Consider the following 18,470-nt stretch of genomic DNA (forward strand, 5'->3'; position numbering starts at 1 on the left):
TTTAACCCTTAGATGCATAAGTGGGTCAAAAATGACCCGATGAGGTTGTTTTCTTGAAATATCTTCGTAATGAAAAATTGTTTTCATTTCATATTCCTGGTATTCCTCAAAAAACATGTTTTTGATATAATTCCATTTACATTTTTAACTTACCTGTTATACATTTTAAGAAATTGTAGTTTTTGTACTACTACCCCAAGCTTCCATAAGTGGGTCAAAAATGACCCGCATGCATTTTCTATGGAATCCAATGAGAACGTTTGATTCTTATCAACTGTGGCTGTCAGGAATACATTTGCCTGTGGACCACACAGACTATATCAGAAGTGTCACCCCTCAGGAAGATTATTTTACACAGCAAGAGCTGATACGTGTAAGTATTATCTTCATATAATATTGTGTGTGTCTTTCATGACAGTTGTTATTATTATTTCTCAACAAATTAGCCTACTTTATAACTAAGTTAGCTAACATTACTATTACTATATGTAATGTGTGTGTGCGCGTGTCATTCATGATTGTTGTGCGAAAGAGTATGTTATTATTTCTCAACAAATTAGCCTAGTTTATAACTAGCTAACTAAGTTAGCGAACATTACTATATGTAGTGTGTGTGTGCATGTATTTATTTATATAGCTACATATTGATCTATTGAAAACATTACTCTTATGTTTCCTCATCCAAGGTGTCATGGCTGCTAGATACACAACTGAAATGGTCCTACAGATGCTGATGAATGATGATGATGATGATGATGATGATGATGATGATGATGGAGAGGCAGTAACAGGGTTGGACTTCGAGTCTGACATTTCGGATGATGGGGACCCCGACTATTGTCCAGGTGGCAGTGGCAGTCATCCACCTGGAAATCCAACTGAACAGGATCAATCTGACTCAGAAGATTCCTCTTCTGTGTCCTCTGAAGAAGAAAGTGTCCAAATCATGTCCGACAGGATGAGTCGGAAGGGCTCTTACTGGAGCGAGTTACCTCCCACCCAGGGCAGAACACAGAGCCACAATATCCTCAGAAGTCGGTCAGGGCCTGCACAAGGGCTTAGCACCACTGTCTCACCAAAAGATACATGGGAGCTCTTTATCACTGATGACATAATACAAGAGGTGGTGAAGTGCACAAACTTGGAAGGACGGAGAGTAGCAACAGCTAGAGGAAAAGAATGGAAAAATGTCACCAAAGATGAATTCATAGCCTTCATTGGATTGACCCTGCTTGCAGGAAGTGAGAAGAACTGGGATGCATCAGTCCGTGGGCTGTTTGGGAGTCCTCTACATAATCCCATGTACAAGGCCACTATGGCTATTGGAAGATTTGAAGACATTCGCCGTACCATGCGCTTTGATGATAAGAGGACCAGAGCCTTCCGACTGGAAACAGACCATATGGCAGCCATCCGCTATGGTTAATTTTCTTTTTCAAAAATGTTAAGTGTAAAATAAAGATATTTCAAACATGAAATCATTCTTATATGGTCCTAAATATAATACTAAATATTATATTAGTGATTATTCTTAACCAAAATGACAAAAAATGGCATAAAAACACATAGATTCTAATATGGGTAATTTTTGACCCACTTATGGAAGAGTGTAGGGTCCAGTCACTCGTGCATCTAAGGGTTAAACAAAACATTAAAATCTAGAGTGAATCTGACAAATGGTCAGTACCCACAGAGCCCACCAGATGGCGCTGCTGGCCCACCAGAAGATGAGCGCCTCCCTGAGGCTGCAAACAGACACTGTGTAACGGTGTGTGTGCAGGTGTGTAGCTGTGTGTGTGCAGGTGTGTAACTGTGTGTGTGTGCAGGTGTGTAGCTGTGTGTGTGCAGGTGTGTAACTGTGTGTGTGTGTGCAGGTGTGTAACTGTGTGTGTGTGTGCAGATGTGTAGCTGTGTGTGTGCAGATGTGTAACTGTGTGTGTGCAGGTGTGTAATGGTGTGTGTGCAGGCGTGTAGCTGTGTGTGTGCAGGTGTGTAGCTGTGTGTGTGCAGATGTGTAACCGTGTGTGTGCAGGTGTGTAACTGTGTGTGTGCAGGTGTGTAATGGTGTGTGTGCAGGTGTGTAACCGTGTGTGTGCAGGTGTGTAATGGTGTGTGTGCAGGCGTGTAGCTGTGTGTGTGCAGGTGTGTAGCTGTGTGTGTGCAGATGTGTAACTGTGTGTGTGCAGGTGTGTAACTGTGTGTGTGCAGGTGTGTAATGGTGTGTGTGCAGGTGTGTAACTGTGTGTGCAGATGTGTAACTGTGTGTGTGCAGGTGTGTAACGGTGTGTGTACAGGTGTGTGACGTGAGTGTGTGTGCAGGTGTGTAACGGTGTGTGTACAGGTGTGTAACTGTGTGTGCAGATGTGTAACTGTGTGTGTGTGTGCAGGTGTATAATGTGTGTGTACAGGTGTGTAACTATGTGTATGCAGGTGTGTAACGGTGTGTGTGTGTGTAGGTGTGTAACGTGTGTGCAGGTGTGTAACTGTGTGTGTGCAGGTGTGTAACTGTGTGTGTGCAGGTGTGTAACTGTGTCTGTGCAGGTGTGTAACTGTGTGTGTGTGTGTGCAGGTGTGTAACGGTGTGTGTGCAGGTGTGTAACGGTGTGTGTGTGTGTGTGCAGGTGTGTAACGGTGTGTGTACAGGTGTGTAACTGTGTGTGTGTGTGCAGGTGTGTAATTGTGTGTGTGTGTGTGTGCAGGTGTGTGTGCAGGTGTGTAACTGTGTGTGTGCAGGTGTGTAACTGTGTGTGTGCAGGTGTGTAACTGTGTGTGTGTAGGTGTGTAACTGTGTGTGTGCAGGTGTGTAACTGTGTGTGTGTAGGTGTGTAACTGTGTGTGTGCAGGTGTGTAACTGTGTGTGTGTAGGTGTGTAACTGTGTGTGTGTAGGTGTGTAACTGTGTGTGTGTAGGTGTGTAACTGTGTGTGTGTAGGTGTGTAACTGTGTGTGTGCAGGTGTGTAACTGTGTGTGTGTAGGTGTGTAACTGTGTGTGTGCAGGTGTGTAACTGTGTGTGTGTAGGTGTGTAACTGTGTGTGTGTAGGTGTGTAACTATGTGTGTGCAGGTGTGTAACTGTGTGTGTGCAGGTGTGTAACTATGTGTGTGTAGGTGTGTAACTGTGTGTGTGCAGGTGTGTAACTGTGTGTGTGTAGGTGTGTAGCTGTGTGTGTGCAGGTGTGTAACTGTGTGTGTGCAGGTGTGTAACTGTGTGTGTGTAGGTGTGTAACTGTGTGTGTGCAGGTGTGTAACTGTGTGTGTGCAGGTGTGTAACTGTGTGTGTGCAGGTGTGTAACTGTGTGTGTGTAAGTGTGTAACTGTGTGTGTGCAGGTGTGTAACTGTGTGTGTGTAGGTGTGTAACTGTGTGTGTGCAGGTGTGTAACTGTGTGTGTGTAGGTGTGTAACTGTGTGTGTGTGTGCAGGTGTGTAACTGTGTGTGTGCAGGTGTGTAACTGTGTGTGTAGGTGTGTAACTGTGTGTGTGCAGGTGTGTAACTGTGTGTGTGTAGGTGTGTAACTGTGTGTGTGCAGGTGTGTAACTGTGTGTGTGTAGGTGTGTAACTGTGTGTGTGTAGGTGTGTAACTGTGTGTGTGCAGGTGTGTAACTGTGTGTGTGTAGGTGTGTAACTGTGTGTGTGTAGGTGTGTAACTGTGTGTGTGTAGGTGTGTAACTGTGTGTGTGTGTAGGTGTGTAACTGTGTGTGTGTAGGTGTGTAACTGTGTGTGTGTAGGTGTGTAACTGTGTGTGTGTGTGCAGGTGTGTAACTGTGTGTGTGTAGGTGTGTAACTGTGTGTGTGCAGGTGTGTAACTGTGTGTGTGTAGGTGTGTAACTGTGTGTGTGTAGGTGTGTAACTGTGTGTGTGCAGGTGTGTAACTGTGTGTGTGTAAGTGTGTAACTGTGTGTGTGTAGGTGTGTAACTGTGTGTGTGTGTAGGTGTGTAACTGTGTGTGTGTAGGTGTGTAACTGTGTGTGTGTAGGTGTGTAACTGTGTGTGTGTGTGCAGGTGTGTAACTGTGTGTGTGTAAGTGTGTAACTGTGTGTGTGTAGGTGTGTAACTGTGTGTGTGTGTAGGTGTGTAACTGTGTGTGTGTGTGCAGGTGTGTAACTGTGTGTGTGTAGGTGTGTAACTGTGTGTGTGCAGGTGTGTAACTGTGTGTGTGTAGGTGTGTAACTGTGTGTGTGTAGGTGTGTAACTGTGTGTGTGCAGGTGTGTAACTGTGTGTGTGTAAGTGTGTAACTGTGTGTGTGTAGGTGTGTAACTGTGTGTGTGTAGGTGTGTAACTGTGTGTGTGTAGGTGTGTAACTGTGTGTGTGTAGGTGTGTAACTGTGTGTGTGTAGGTGTGTAACTGTGTGTGTGTAGGTGTGTAACTGTGTGTGTGCAGGTGTGTAACTGTGTGTGTGTAGGTGTGTAACTGTGTGTGTGTAGGTGTGTAACTGTGTGTGTGTAGGTGTGTAACTGTGTGTGTGTAGGTGTGTAACTGTGTGTGTGTGTGCAGGTGTGTAACTGTGTGTGTGTAGGTGTGTAACTGTGTGTGTGCAGGTGTGTAACTGTGTGTGTGTAGGTGTGTAACTATGTGTGTGTAGGTGTGTAACTGTGTGTGTGTAGGTGTGTAACTGTGTGTGTGCAGGTGTGTAACTGTGTGTGTGTAGGTGTGTAACTGTGTGTGTGCAGGTGTGTAACTGTGTGTGTGTAGGTGTGTAACTGTGTGTGTGTAGGTGTGTAACTGTGTGTGTGTAGGTGTGTAACTGTGTGTGTGCAGGTGTGTAACTGTGTGTGTGTAAGTGTGTAACTGTGTGTGTGTAGGTGTGTAACTGTGTGTGTGTAGGTGTGTAACTGTGTGTGTGTAGGTGTGTAACTGTGTGTGTGTAGGTGTGTAACTGTGTGTGTGTAGGTGTGTAACTGTGTGTGTGTAGGTGTGTAACTGTGTGTGTGCAGGTGTGTAACTGTGTGTGTGTAGGTGTGTAACTGTGTGTGTGTAGGTGTGTAACTGTGTGTGTGTAGGTGTGTAACTGTGTGTGTGTAGGTGTGTAACTGTGTGTGTGTAGGTGTGTAACTGTGTGTGTGCAGGTGTGTAACTGTGTGTGTGTAGGTGTGTAACTGTGTGTGTGTAGGTGTGTAACTGTGTGTGTGTAGGTGTGTAACTGTGTGTGTGTAGGTGTGTAACTGTGTGTGTGTAGGTGTTCTCCACCTCCATCACCTCATCACTTCTTCTCTTTGTGTGAGGCGACCAGGTTAACGTACGTTTGATATTCCCGTTCCTGAACTCCATCCTCTGGAGGACGGAGGAAGCTGCTGTCGTCATAGCGATGAGACGCTGGAACCAAAACAATCTGCACAATGAAACAAAGTGGATGTAATATTCCTCCACATTTCATTTATTATTAATGCTAGCGTGTCACGGTAAGTGTCAAAAGGTCACACAACGACAACACCCACATGAAAATGACAAATGTAGACAATGAAGTCTCCATTATGTAACTTCAACTAAAAGAAGGGTTTCACCGCAACACAAGGCATGCTGGGAAGTGGCTTAATTATCCAATTGTTGAACATGAATCACATCTAATTATTCCCATTCATGGTATCAGTTAAAGGATAATTATGTTGATGCTATAATAAGAATAACCTTCTCAAAGAGAGCTATAATTACTACATTTGCACGCCCAAGTTAAAGTGTTTACTGTAAGTTTCTTTTGTCCGTCAGCACCGATGAATAAAATCCAGGAACTGCAGACCGTGGTGTTATTTCCTCGTTGATATGAATATGTTCTGTTATTGTGCATTGTTATTTAGTTCATTTAATGCATAACTTGTGGATGTAAATGCACTTTGTGAGACAAGTCCACCGTTGAATAAAAACACAGATTATAGTCTGAAATGTGTAAAAAATGAATTTGTGGTTTTTTTCTGAGTGTTCAAGGTTTTGTATTTTGCCATTTGTGCCGAGACCAACAGTCCAGACACGTTGGAATGTTTTGTGCAGAGTTCTCTTAATAATGTTAAATTATAGTAATAAATAAATAGGCAAGTTCTGTAGGTGATGATGCTGTCGCTCTGCTGTGTCTCAGGTTGTACGTCTGTGTTTGTGTCTGAGCAGAGAGTAGAGTAATTTCCCCACTGCGGGACTAATAAAGATATTATCTTATCTTATCTTTATTCAACAGATCTGTTCTTTATATCTTTAAATTCACAGACTCCAAAATAATTACAAATAACGCTTCTTTTTCTTCGTAGGATTCTCAAGAAAAACACTTTTTCTTGAGCATGTGTTGACACTAAATATACTGTTACTGTTCATAGATATTGTCAACACATTGCAGTTATGTGAAGATACTTTTATGTTGACTTCATGAGACATGCAGCTCCACCTCCATGTTCCAGAGGAAACCATCACTACCAGTACAACCATCATATCCACTGTGACCGTCCATAAGAGGCGCCGACGGGTTTACTTCCTGTTTCCTTGCAACGAGAATGCGGGGAATCAAAACACATATAACAAAAATACACAAAAAAAATCATATGCAGACTTGAATTCTCAATTTATTTTGTTTGCTTTCCCAGGACGTTATGAACAACTTCATCCTGTAAAAATACAGCAAACTACTTTAAATATTGAACACAGAGGATCTCATCGGGACTGAACACAAATATAAATTCACTGTGCATTAAAACAAAAAGAGACTATTTCCCAGATAAAAGGATTCAGAAGGTAAATGACTACTGGGATAACAGATACATTATTTTACACTCACTAGTTATTGTGTTGCAGTTCTGTGTAATTATCATCACGCTGTAGAGTTACAGACACGTGAAGAACAGAAACGAGTAAACTATGACTCTCCACCCAGACGGGGTAATAATGGGGTTTTATGAAGTGTTTCATGTTCAACATTATTCCGTAGCTCGATTGCAAAGATCCTACAAATACATTTGTACCGCAACATAAATAAGAAACAAACAATAAAGAATAAACTGCAGTACAGTCTTACTGCATTACCCTGGAATTATGGGATTATGTTTAAGAAATGTTGTTTCCTGTGTGTGTGTGTGTGTGTGCGTGCGTGCGTGTGTGCGTGCGTGCGTGTGTGTGTGTGTGTGTGTGTGTGTGTGCGTGTGTGTGTGTGTGTGTGTGTGTGTGACCAGCCTCGTATCCTTTGTGCTCATTTATAACTGCGTGCCTCACAGACCCATCCTGGTTATTAAGCTGATACTATTTGACATCGTCATCGTCATTCTCATTGGCTCCGCCCCCTTGACCAGCAGATGAATAAGTGCTTCAGTGGCCGGAGGTATTTCATGGAGTCGGCTGAAAGCCCAACCTCGTCTTTTGTTGTCATTGCTAAATAAAAACAGACATTCGTAGAACAGCTATGTAACAGGAGCACCCATTATTATCATGAGGATCCATTTACGTCAGGCACGACAGCAAATGAATACACCCCTGCTTTTGTTTTCTTTGGCCCCTCTTGACTGTGAGGGAAACTATTATTATGTGTATATTATGAGACATTCAAGAGACGTTCAAGAGACGTTCAAGAGTCAAGAGACGTTCAAGAGACATTCAAGAGACATTCAAGAGACGTTTGAGAGACATTCAAGAGTCAAGAGACGTTCAAGAGACATTCAAGAGACATTTAAGAGACATTTAAGAGACGTTCAAGAGACGTTCAAGAGACATTTAAGAGACGTTCAAGAGACATTCAAGAGACGTTCAAGAGACGTTCAAGAGACATTTAAGAGACGTTCAAGAGACATTCAAGAGACGTTCAAGAGACATTTAAGAGACGTTCAAGAGACGTTCAAGAGACATTCAAGAGACGTTCAAGAGACATTTAAGAGACGTTCAAGAGACATTCAAGAGACGTTCAAGAGACATTTAAGAGACGTTCAAGAGACGTTCAAGAGACATTCAAGAGACGTTCAAGAGACGTTCAAGAGACGTTCAAGAGACATTCAAGAGACGTTCAAGAGACATTTAAGAGACGTTCAAGAGACGTTCAAAAGACATTTAAGAGACGTTCAAGAGACGTTCAAAAGACATTTAAGAGACGTTCAAGAGACGTTCAAGAGACATCCAAGAGACGTTCAAGAAACGTTCAAGAGACATTCAAGAGACGTTCAAGAGACATTCAAGAGACGTTCAAGAGACGTTTAAGAGACATTCAAGAGACATTTAAGAGTCAAGAGACATTTAAGAGACATTCAAGAGTCAAGAGACATTCAAGAGACGTTCAAGAGACATTTAAGAGACGTTCAAGAGACGTTCAAGAGACATTTAAGAGACGTTCAAGAGACATTCAAGAGACATTTAAGAGACGTTCAAGAGACGTTCAAGAGACATTCAAGAGACGTTTATGAGACATCCAAGAGACGTTTAAGAGACATTCAAGAGACATTCAAGAGACGTTTAAGAGACATCCAAGAGACGTTCAAGAAACGTTCAAGAGACATTCAAGAGACGTTCAAGAGACATTCAAGAGACGTTCAAGAGACGTTTAAGAGACATTCAAGAGACATTTAAGAGTCAAGAGACATTTAAGAGACATTCAAGAGACGTTCAAGAGACATTTAAGAGACATTTAAGAGTCAAGAGACATTTAAGAGACATTCAAGAGACATTCAAGAGACGTTCAAGAGACATTCAAGAGACATTTAAGAGTCAAGAGACATTTAAGAGACATTCAAGAGACGTTCAAGAGACATTCAAGAGACATTTAAGAGTCAAGAGACATTCAAGAGACATTCAAGAGACGTTCAAGAGACATTCAAGAGACATTTAAGAGTCAAGAGACATTTAAGAGACATTCAAGAGACGTTCAAGAGACATTCAAGAGACGTTCAAGAGACATTTAAGAGTCAAGAGACATTTAAGAGACATTCAAGAGACGTTCAAGAGACATTTAAGAGACATTTAAGAGTCAAGAGACATTCAAGAGACATCCAAGAGACATTCAAGAGACATTCAAGAGACGTTCAAGAGACATTCAAGAGACATTTAAGAGTCAAGAGACATTTAAGAGATATTCAAGAAACGTTCAAGAGACATTCAAGAGACATTTAAGAGTCAAGAGACATCCAACAGACGTTTAAGAGACATTCAAGTGACGTTTAAGAGACATTCAAGTGACATTTAAGAGTCAAGAGACATTCAAGAGACATTTAAGAGACATTTAAGAGTCAAGAGACATCCAAGAGACGTTTAAGAGACATTCAAGAGACGTTCAAGAGACATTCAAGAGACGTTCAAGAGACATTCAAGAGCCGTTTAAGAGACATCCAAAAGACATTTAAGAGTCAAGAGACATCCAAGAGACGTTTAAGAGACATTCAAGAGACGTTTAAGAGACATTCAAGAGACGTTTAAGAGACATCCAAGAGACGTTTAAGTCACTATTTGACATCGTCATTCTCATTGGCTCCGCCCCCTTGACCGGCAGATGAATAAGTGCTTCAGTGGCCGGAGGTATTTCATGGAGTCGGCTGAAAGCCCAACCTCGTCTTTTGTTGTCATTGCTAAATAAAAACAGTCATTCATAGAACAGCTATGTAACAGGAGCACCCATTATTATCATGAGGATCCATTTACGTCAGGCACGACAGCAAATGAATACACCCCTGCTTTTGTTTTCTTTGGCCCCTCTTGACTGTGAGGGATACTATTATTATGTGTATATTATGAGACATTCAAGAGACGTTCAAGAGACGTTCAAGAGACATTTAAGAGTCAAGAGACGTTCAAGAGACATTCAAGAGACATTCAAGAGACGTTTGAGAGACATTCAAGAGTCAAGAGACATTCAAGAGACATTCAAGAGACGTTTAAGAGACATTTAAGAGACATTCAAGAGACATTTAAGAGTCAAGAGACGTTCAAGAGACATTCAAGAGACGTTCAAGAGACGTTCAAGAGACATTTAGGAGACATTTACGAGTCAAAAGACGTTCAAGAGACATTCACGAGACGTTCAAGAGACGTTTTTGAAATAGTTTTGAATGTTTTGGTTCTACGTTTGAGTCTCTTTAGTAGTTTTGAGTCTTTTTGTAGTTGTTTTGAGTCTTTAGTTATTTGAGTCTTTTTGTAGATGTTATTGACCTTTATTAACCTTTATTAACCTTTATTAACCTTCACCAAAACCTTTTACAAAAGCATTTAAATGCTGAAAGTTAATTTGCAGTACAAACATTACAAACTAAATCAATCAACAATGGTTTCTTATTAGTGTAAAAGTTTAATCAAACAGTCGGCGATACAACTTTCACATTTTAACACATTTTGAACTATGAACCATTTTTGTATTCATTAAAGCAGTTCTTACACTCCACTACTTTCCTGTCTCTGTTATATCTGTAAGTGTTTTTAAATATATCTAAACATCCTTTTTGATGTCTTTCTTTTGCACTTTGTCTTTTCATGTTTTATAATAAAGCGAAAATGATTTGCCTCGTTGCTGAAATGTTTGATTTAAATAAACTTGCCTTGAGGTGAGAAACCCGCTGCTCGACGATATAGTACATGCTGAGGTATTTGACGCGTGAATGTTGGTGATTACATATAATTTAAGTAACTAGAAGAACTGGTGGACTGACTGACACCCATTACGTTGTGACAATAGAAGCGGCTCCTATAGCGTCAGAGTGAAACGACAGGGATCCACCAGGACCTTTTGATCCACCAGGACCTGCTGGACACTCGTTTATTTGTAAAGCCCTGAGTGGAATCAGATCAGAATCAGAATCAGAAACCGTTTATTGCTAGGAATGTTTGCACAAACGAGGAATTTTGTTAGGCGGAAGGTGCATACATTAGACATTAGACGAGACAAACAACAATCAACAGCCAACGACAGCAACAGTGCAATGATGTTTAAATCAATTATAGAATAGATAAAAGATAAAGTGCTCAGACAACAGATAACATTACTATAAGTGTATGTTAAAGTGACATGTGTGTTTAAGTTAAGTTCAAGTTAAGTGTATGTGGCATGAGTGTTTAAATGTGAAGTGTGCAGTGGAGTGACCGGTATGAGGAGAGAAAGAAAGGATGAAAAAAAATGATCCGAAAGAATTGTCCGAGAATAGTCCTGTGGTGGTAGAGTCAGTCAGTGGGGAACCCGGGCTCTGTTGATGAGCCCGACTGCCGACGGGAAAAAACTGTTGGTGTGGCGTGAGGTCTTAGTCCTGATGGACCTCAACCTCCTGCCAGAGGGAAGGGACTCGAACAAACGATGGGAAATGTGTCACGTTAGAATGTATTATGCTTGGTGCATTTGAACAATATCCATAATAAGAAGATGTGACGCTGAGGAGGAGGCTGGATGGAAGCAGCACATATCGGCCCAATGACATGAGTGAGGGAAACAGGGACTCAACACCAACCAGTACTAAGTGTTTTTGCAAAGAACAAAAGTAAAACAAATCTGCCGAATATAAAAAAGTGAATATATTGGCTTGGTAAACTTATTGAAATACGATATGTATTCCAGTGTCACTTGAATATTGAATAATATTGAATAATCTTGAAATTCCATCCATCAAACGTTAATGTTCACATTTATTCCTCAAACAGAAACAAATACAGAGAGGTGGAGTCTCACAGAATCATTACTTCCATCACTAAAATACCCTGAGTTTATTTTATTTGCATTAATTATAAACCCCAGCAGACCCTGAAAATAGGGGCAGAATTCTTCATCGGGAGGTCTTGCTCACTCTCCAAGTCCTCGTGCTCCCATGAATCGATACCAGAGCCTCTGATGTGACACAGCAAAGAAAACTGCACAGCCTTACAAGAGCATATACGTCTATTTTACATGTTTATAACACAATTCAACCATAAATATCAACATAAACCATAAATATGACTCGAGAGAGCTCCCAAGTTATGGAAATATACATTTTCATATCCCTAGCTTGATGCTACACATGATTAGCGCACCCCTCTGGAAAGCTTACGACCTACGGAGTCCACCAATTGCGCCAAAACCACTGTGAGACAAAGCCTCAGCAAGATATCACCCACAATGCATTTTATTCCAGCCAAAACACTGAAATATGATGTACTTATTGATAAACGATACCAGCTTGGTATGTTTTGGTGCATCTGCTTGAGCAGAGCCCCTCTGTTGTGGAACCAGAGGCGTTCAAGGTCCAGGAAGAAAGTTAGGGCATTTTTGCTTTCAGCTGACCTAAAACTACGGTTCACAAAATCTGCACTAAATGAATTACTAAAATATTTAACTTCAATTAATCAAAGTAGTCTTTACAGAGATACTGTTAACACATAGTGATATTTTATAGAAGAAAAAAGCGATGATATGCATAATTAAAAAGAGGAAATACATCCTGTAAGTTTGTTTTTTTTGTGAAAGTTTTTCTTTTCTTTTTTCTTTCCTGTGTTCTATCATCAACCAATAAACCAGTAACACATATACTGCTATATGAACCTCTGAACTGGTCTCAGTCGTGTTTTATGTATATTAAACCTTTTGAAATTATTCAAATAGCCTTTTTAGTTGAGGAGATATTCAGTATTTAGTATGAGGCCCTATAGTGGTGAGGTTGCAAATTGCCTCTCACTAAAACCCCTCTGCTCACAAATGCCCAAATCCCAGTTTTAAGATCTAGATCACAACATAATAATTAGCTGGTTTGTTATAATCCCACTATTAATGTGTGGTTTACAACATAATTAATGATCAATTATCACATCCAGAAACTTTATTTAATACACTATTTCTATTTCAACGTCATTAATCATAACCTTTACTTGCTTATTGATTTGCTGATGAACTTTGGCCGAGAAAGATTTTTTTGGAGCATTTTTGAGCTTCAGGGTGTGAACACGATGCTTTCATGGGGATCGGCAGATGCTAATTATGATCACATGACACTTCATAATACAAGGACGATATGATTCATAATTTAATGATTACAATGATGATATGATTAATCTCTATAAGAACGCTCTGTTGCTTTAGAACACGTCATGAATCTGACCAAGACGTTTCTTAAGACCTTTCTTTAGAAATAATTTAAGAACAGACTGAATAAGACGTTGGTTAGAGCTGCCCAATGTTATTAAATATTTCATATTACTACTCTGGAGCGACTCATTTTAATACATTTTAGCAGAAGTTTAGTCCACCACCAACAGCGCCTAGACTCCAAGAAGATATAACTTTGTTTCATCAGCAAACATTAAACATTGAATGAATGATTAGGAAGTATTTTTTGTATTTAAGTATATTGTAGCCGTCAGTGGGCCAAAGATTGACCCCTGTGGCACCCCACTTCTGATAGTGAGCTGGTCTGAAGAGTAGAACCAGGAACAACAGTCTGAATTCTCTCTGGAAGACTGAATGTACCTCTAGACTGTACTTTGTGGAGTAAAGGGAATACGATCCCAAAGTAAGAGGTGAACATTCAGATACGGGGATGGTAGTGACATCTTTTAAACCAGCTGCTATAACAAAACAAACCAGCAGAAACATGATGTGTAGCTGCTGTGTTTCAGGAATGTTTTGCTTACGTTCTCTGCTGAAGGTGTGGTGGCAACACACGTAGCAACTCACAGAGCAACTAAAGAAGACATGAAGGCTCAGTGACCAAGAAGGTTGCTGACGTCTTGTCAGGAGAATAAACAAACAGGTTTACAGTAACATCATGAACATCGCCACTCAGGGAAATAACCACCAACGTCACATCTGAACAGAATGTCCCTCAACAGGTTTCTACACGTTGTAAAGATAGATATGATGAGATATTAAAGGTTGTGGACACGCCTTCCCAAGACAAAGACCATCAACGTAGGTCCTTGTTGGTGAAGTGATGTCATCTCAGCTGCTTTGAGCTATAAGAGCTGCTACCTGTTCAGTGGAGGACGTCAACTAGCAAACAGCAAAGGACACTGAACAGGTGGAACCAGAGACATCACAACTTCAGTTACGCAGCAAAGAAAAGTCACGACGAGGACATCTGTAAGTATTACCTTTTATTATATTTGTCTCATTTTAATTACTATGAGTTGTGTTTTCTGACTTTTTTAATGATACCATAATAACATTATTTGTGTGTTCTTCATCATTGGTTACCTGCACTCATTGTGTATTTAATGCTTCAATCATTGTGTGTACAGCTAGACATGTGTCATATGTTGATATTTAACAGGGATGTTTAACTTTGAAGTTTATTAATTGACAAAAAAAGCCTGTTATATTTTTCCTCTCTTTCAATGGTAGTATTCTGCATTAACAGCTAACAAAACATTATTGTCTTAAAGATGAAGAGAATAAAGTAATACAAGTAGTAAAAGCATTTTAAACATTTAAACATTTTGGTACTGATGACATGACATTTTAGTGAATCAGAAATTTAAAGTAATGCTTGTCTCAATATCAGTAATAGTTTAATTACAGATCTTACACACATTTACAAATTGTAAAAAAACATTATTATATTACCAAACTGGAACTAACAAAAGTCTGCATTTATATTTATTCAACAGAAAAGCTATTTCCCATGATGATGATGATGATGAAGATGAAGATCTGTATGATCCTACTTCTGTGTGTTGGTAAGTTTAATTGATTGATTCCCAGTAAAAGATGTAAAGATGTTCAAATGTAGAATCAATATTTTAAAGGTTTACTAATTCAACCATTACATTGCTGAACAGCATCAGGCAACACACAGAGCACAACAACCACAGCTGCAACAACAACATCAACAACTCCAGCAGCAGCAGCAACACCACCAACAACTACAGCAGCAACAACAACAACAACTCCAGCAGCAACAACAACATCAACAACAACTCCAGCAGCAACAACAACTACAGCAGCAGCAACAACAACTACAGCAGCAACACCAACAACAACTACAGCAGCAACAACAACATCAACAACTACAGCAGCAGCAACACCAACAACAACAGCAACAACAACATCAACAACTCCAGCTGCAACAACAACATCAACAACTACAGCAGCAACAACAACATCAACAACTCCAGCAGCAGCAACAACAACTACAGCAGCAACAACAACAACTACTGCAGCAGCAACACCAACATCAACAACTACAGCAGCAGCAACACCAACACCAACTACAACAGCAACAACAACATCAACAATTCCAACAGCAGCAGCAACAACAACTACAGCAGCAGCAACACAAACAACAACTACAGCAGCAACACCAACAACAACTACAGCAGCAACAACAACCTCAACAACTCCAGAAGCAACAGCAACTCCAGCAGCAGCAACACCAACATCAACAACTCAAGCAGGAGCAGCAACACCACCAACAACTCCAGCAGCAACACCAACAACTACAGCAGCAACAACAACATCAACAACTCCAGCAGCAGCAGCAACAACAACATCAACAACTCCAGTAGCAGCAACACCAACAACAACTACAGCAGCAACACCAACAACAACTACAGCAGCAACAACATCAACAACTCCAGCAGCAACAACAACATCAACAACTCCAGCAGCAGCAACACCAACAACAACTACAGCAGCAGCAACAACAACAACTGCAGCAGCAACAACAACACCAACAACTACAGCAACAACAACTACAACAGCAACAACAACAACATCAACAATTCCAACAGTAGCAGCAGCAACAACAACTACAGCAGCAGCAACACCAACAACAACTACAGCAGCAACAACATCAACAACTCCAGCAGCAACAACAACAACTACAGCAGCAACAACAACATCAACAAATACAGCAGCAGCAACAACAACAACTCCAGCAGCAGCAACAGCAACTACAGCAGCAACAACATCAACAACTCCAGCAGCAACAACACCAACAACAGCAGCAACAACAACATCAACAAATACAGCAGCAGCAACAACAACTCCAGCAGCAGCAACAGCAACTACAGCAACAACAACATCAACAACTCCAGCAGCAGCAACACCAACAACAACTACAGCAGCAACAACAACAACAACTCCAGCAGCAGCAGCAACACCAACAACAACAGCAACAACAACAACATCAACAACAACAACTCCAGCAGGAGCAACACGAACAACAACTACAGCAGCAACAACATCAACAACTACAGCAGCAGCAACACCAACTACAGCAGCAACATCAACAACTCCAGCAGCAACACCAACAACTACAGCAGCAACACCAACAACAACTACAGCAGCAACATCAACAACTCCAGCAGCAACACCAACAACTACAGCAGCAACAACAACATCAACAACAGCAGCAACAACAACAACTACTGCTACAGCAGCAGCAACACCAACAACAACTACAGCAGCAACATCAACAACTCCAGCAGCAGCAGCAACAACAACAACAACTCCAGCATCAGCAGCAGCAACAACAACTACTACTACAGCAGCAGCAACACCAACAACAACAACTCCAGCAGCAGCAACAACAACAACTTCAGCAGCAGCAACAACAACAACTCCAGCAGCAACACCAACAACAACAACTCCAGCAGCAGCAACAACAACAACTTCAGCAGCAGCAACAACAACAACTCCAGCAGCAACACCAACAACAACAACTCCAGCAGCAGCAACAACAACAACTTCAGCAGCAGCAACAACAACAACTCCAGCAGCAACACCACCAACAACAACTACTACTACAGCAGCAACAACAACAACAAATCCAGCAGCAGCAACAACAACAACAACTACAGCAGCAGCAACACCAACATCAACAACTCCAGCAGCAGCAACAACAACAACTACAGCAGCAACACTAACATCAACAACTCCAGCAGCAGCAACAACAACAACAACTCCAGCAGCAGCAACACCAACATCAACAACTCCAGCAGCAGCAACAACAACAACTACAGCAGCAACACCAACATCAACAACTCCAGCAGCAGCATCAACAACATCAACTCCACCAGCAGCAACAACAACAGCTACTACTACTACAGCAGCAGCAACACCAACAACAACAACTCCAGCAGCAGCAACAACAACAACAACAACAACTCCAGCAACAACAACAACTACTGCAGCAGCAACACCAACAACAACAACTCCAGCAGTAGCAACAACAACAACAACTCCAGCAGCAACACCAACAACAACAACTACAGCAGCAGCAACACCAACATCAACAACTCCAGCAGCAGCAACAACAACAACAACTCCAGCAGCAACAACAACAACTACTGCAGCAGCAACACCAACAACAACAACTCCAGCAGCAGCAACAACAACAACTACAGCAGCAGCAGCAGCAACAACAACAACTACAGCAGCAGCAGCAGCAGCAACTACAGCAGCAGCAGCAGCAACAACAACAACTACAGCAGCAGCAGCAGCAGCAACTACAGCAGCAGCAGCAGCAGCAGCAACAACCTCCTCTGCAGTCGTCAACAAAACCAGTTTCTTTTTTGTTGTAGCAATTGTTACAGCAGTTATTAGTTGTTAACAAGTGGACTGGAACATGAGACTAAACATTAGCAACATGTAGACGCTATACACATCATGTATGAGTTATGAAGAGGCTGGAGGGTTGAACTTAATGTATTGACATCATTTAACGTGCATACCTGTTATACTATCTATTGTATATATATTTAATCATAGGACGCTGTAATTGTGACTCATGTTCTTTACACATTCTAAACTACACATTCTAAACTAGTTGTATGATCTCTGATATGAAGTACGCTAACAAGCCCTTTGTTTATTCTCTTGACGTGAGACGGCTTCCATATCACTGACTAACTCAAGTTCACGTTGACAGACATACTTAATATCATAGTTCAGTTCCTTGTATGTGATTGCATTGTAAGGCTATTTGGATATCCAATGTTTAAATGTCATGTAAAGTCTTTAACGTATTAAAATATGAAATTCAGAGAAACCAGAGTGTTTTATGTTTGTTTATGATGTGGCGTCGTACTCATATTGCTTCTTCTATTGCAGGAAGACAGCGTTGGCATCTCATCAAGCACATTTCATATCATTACAGAAACATACACAACAAAGAAGTTAATGTTTTAAATCACAAGGCAATTGTGAATAATTTGGCAATTTTTCTTCACATGATAAGAAATAAGCTGAATGAACTTTATTGATATGTTACTTTTCTGAACCTTACAAAGAGCTAATAAGGGCAAAGATAAGAGGACACTTAAAAAAAGTCGATGCTAACTTAGACTGACAGACGCTGTATTCTAATAACTTTACTCTAAACTCTAATTCTTCCACAAGTTTCACAAGCTGGTCGACATTTTTGTTTGCTTTTTGAAATATCTCTGGAAGAGGTACATTCAGTCTTCCAGAGAGAATTCAGACTGTTGTTCCTGGTTCTACTCTTCAGACCAGCTCACCATCAGTGGGGTGCCACAGGGGTCTATCTTTGGCCCATTGACGGCTACAATATACTTCAATTACAAAATCCTTCCTAATCATTCATTCAATGTCTAATTTTTGCTGATGAAA

The 18,470-nt window shown here is 40.9% G+C and overlaps 1 protein-coding gene across 1 annotated transcript; it reads left to right on the forward strand.

Annotated features, from left to right (window-relative positions):
* Positions 1–821: 821 nt before the first annotated feature.
* Positions 822–17,879, forward strand: LOC306748743 (uncharacterized protein; the record flags this gene model as incomplete). The annotated part of the gene is made up of 4 exons (XM_079231955.1): positions 822–935; positions 13,894–13,979; positions 14,507–14,575; positions 14,678–17,879. 4 exons carry the CDS (start codon positions 822–824, stop codon positions 17,442–17,444), a joined length of 3,036 nt encoding a protein of 1,011 aa, XP_079088081.1. The 3' UTR covers positions 17,445–17,879.
* Between the last annotated feature and the right edge of the window lie 591 nt (positions 17,880–18,470).

The sequence above is a fragment of the Taurulus bubalis genome (assembly GCF_910589615.1).
Source record: "Taurulus bubalis genome assembly, chromosome: 16".
NCBI lineage: Eukaryota > Metazoa > Chordata > Actinopteri > Perciformes > Cottidae > Taurulus > Taurulus bubalis.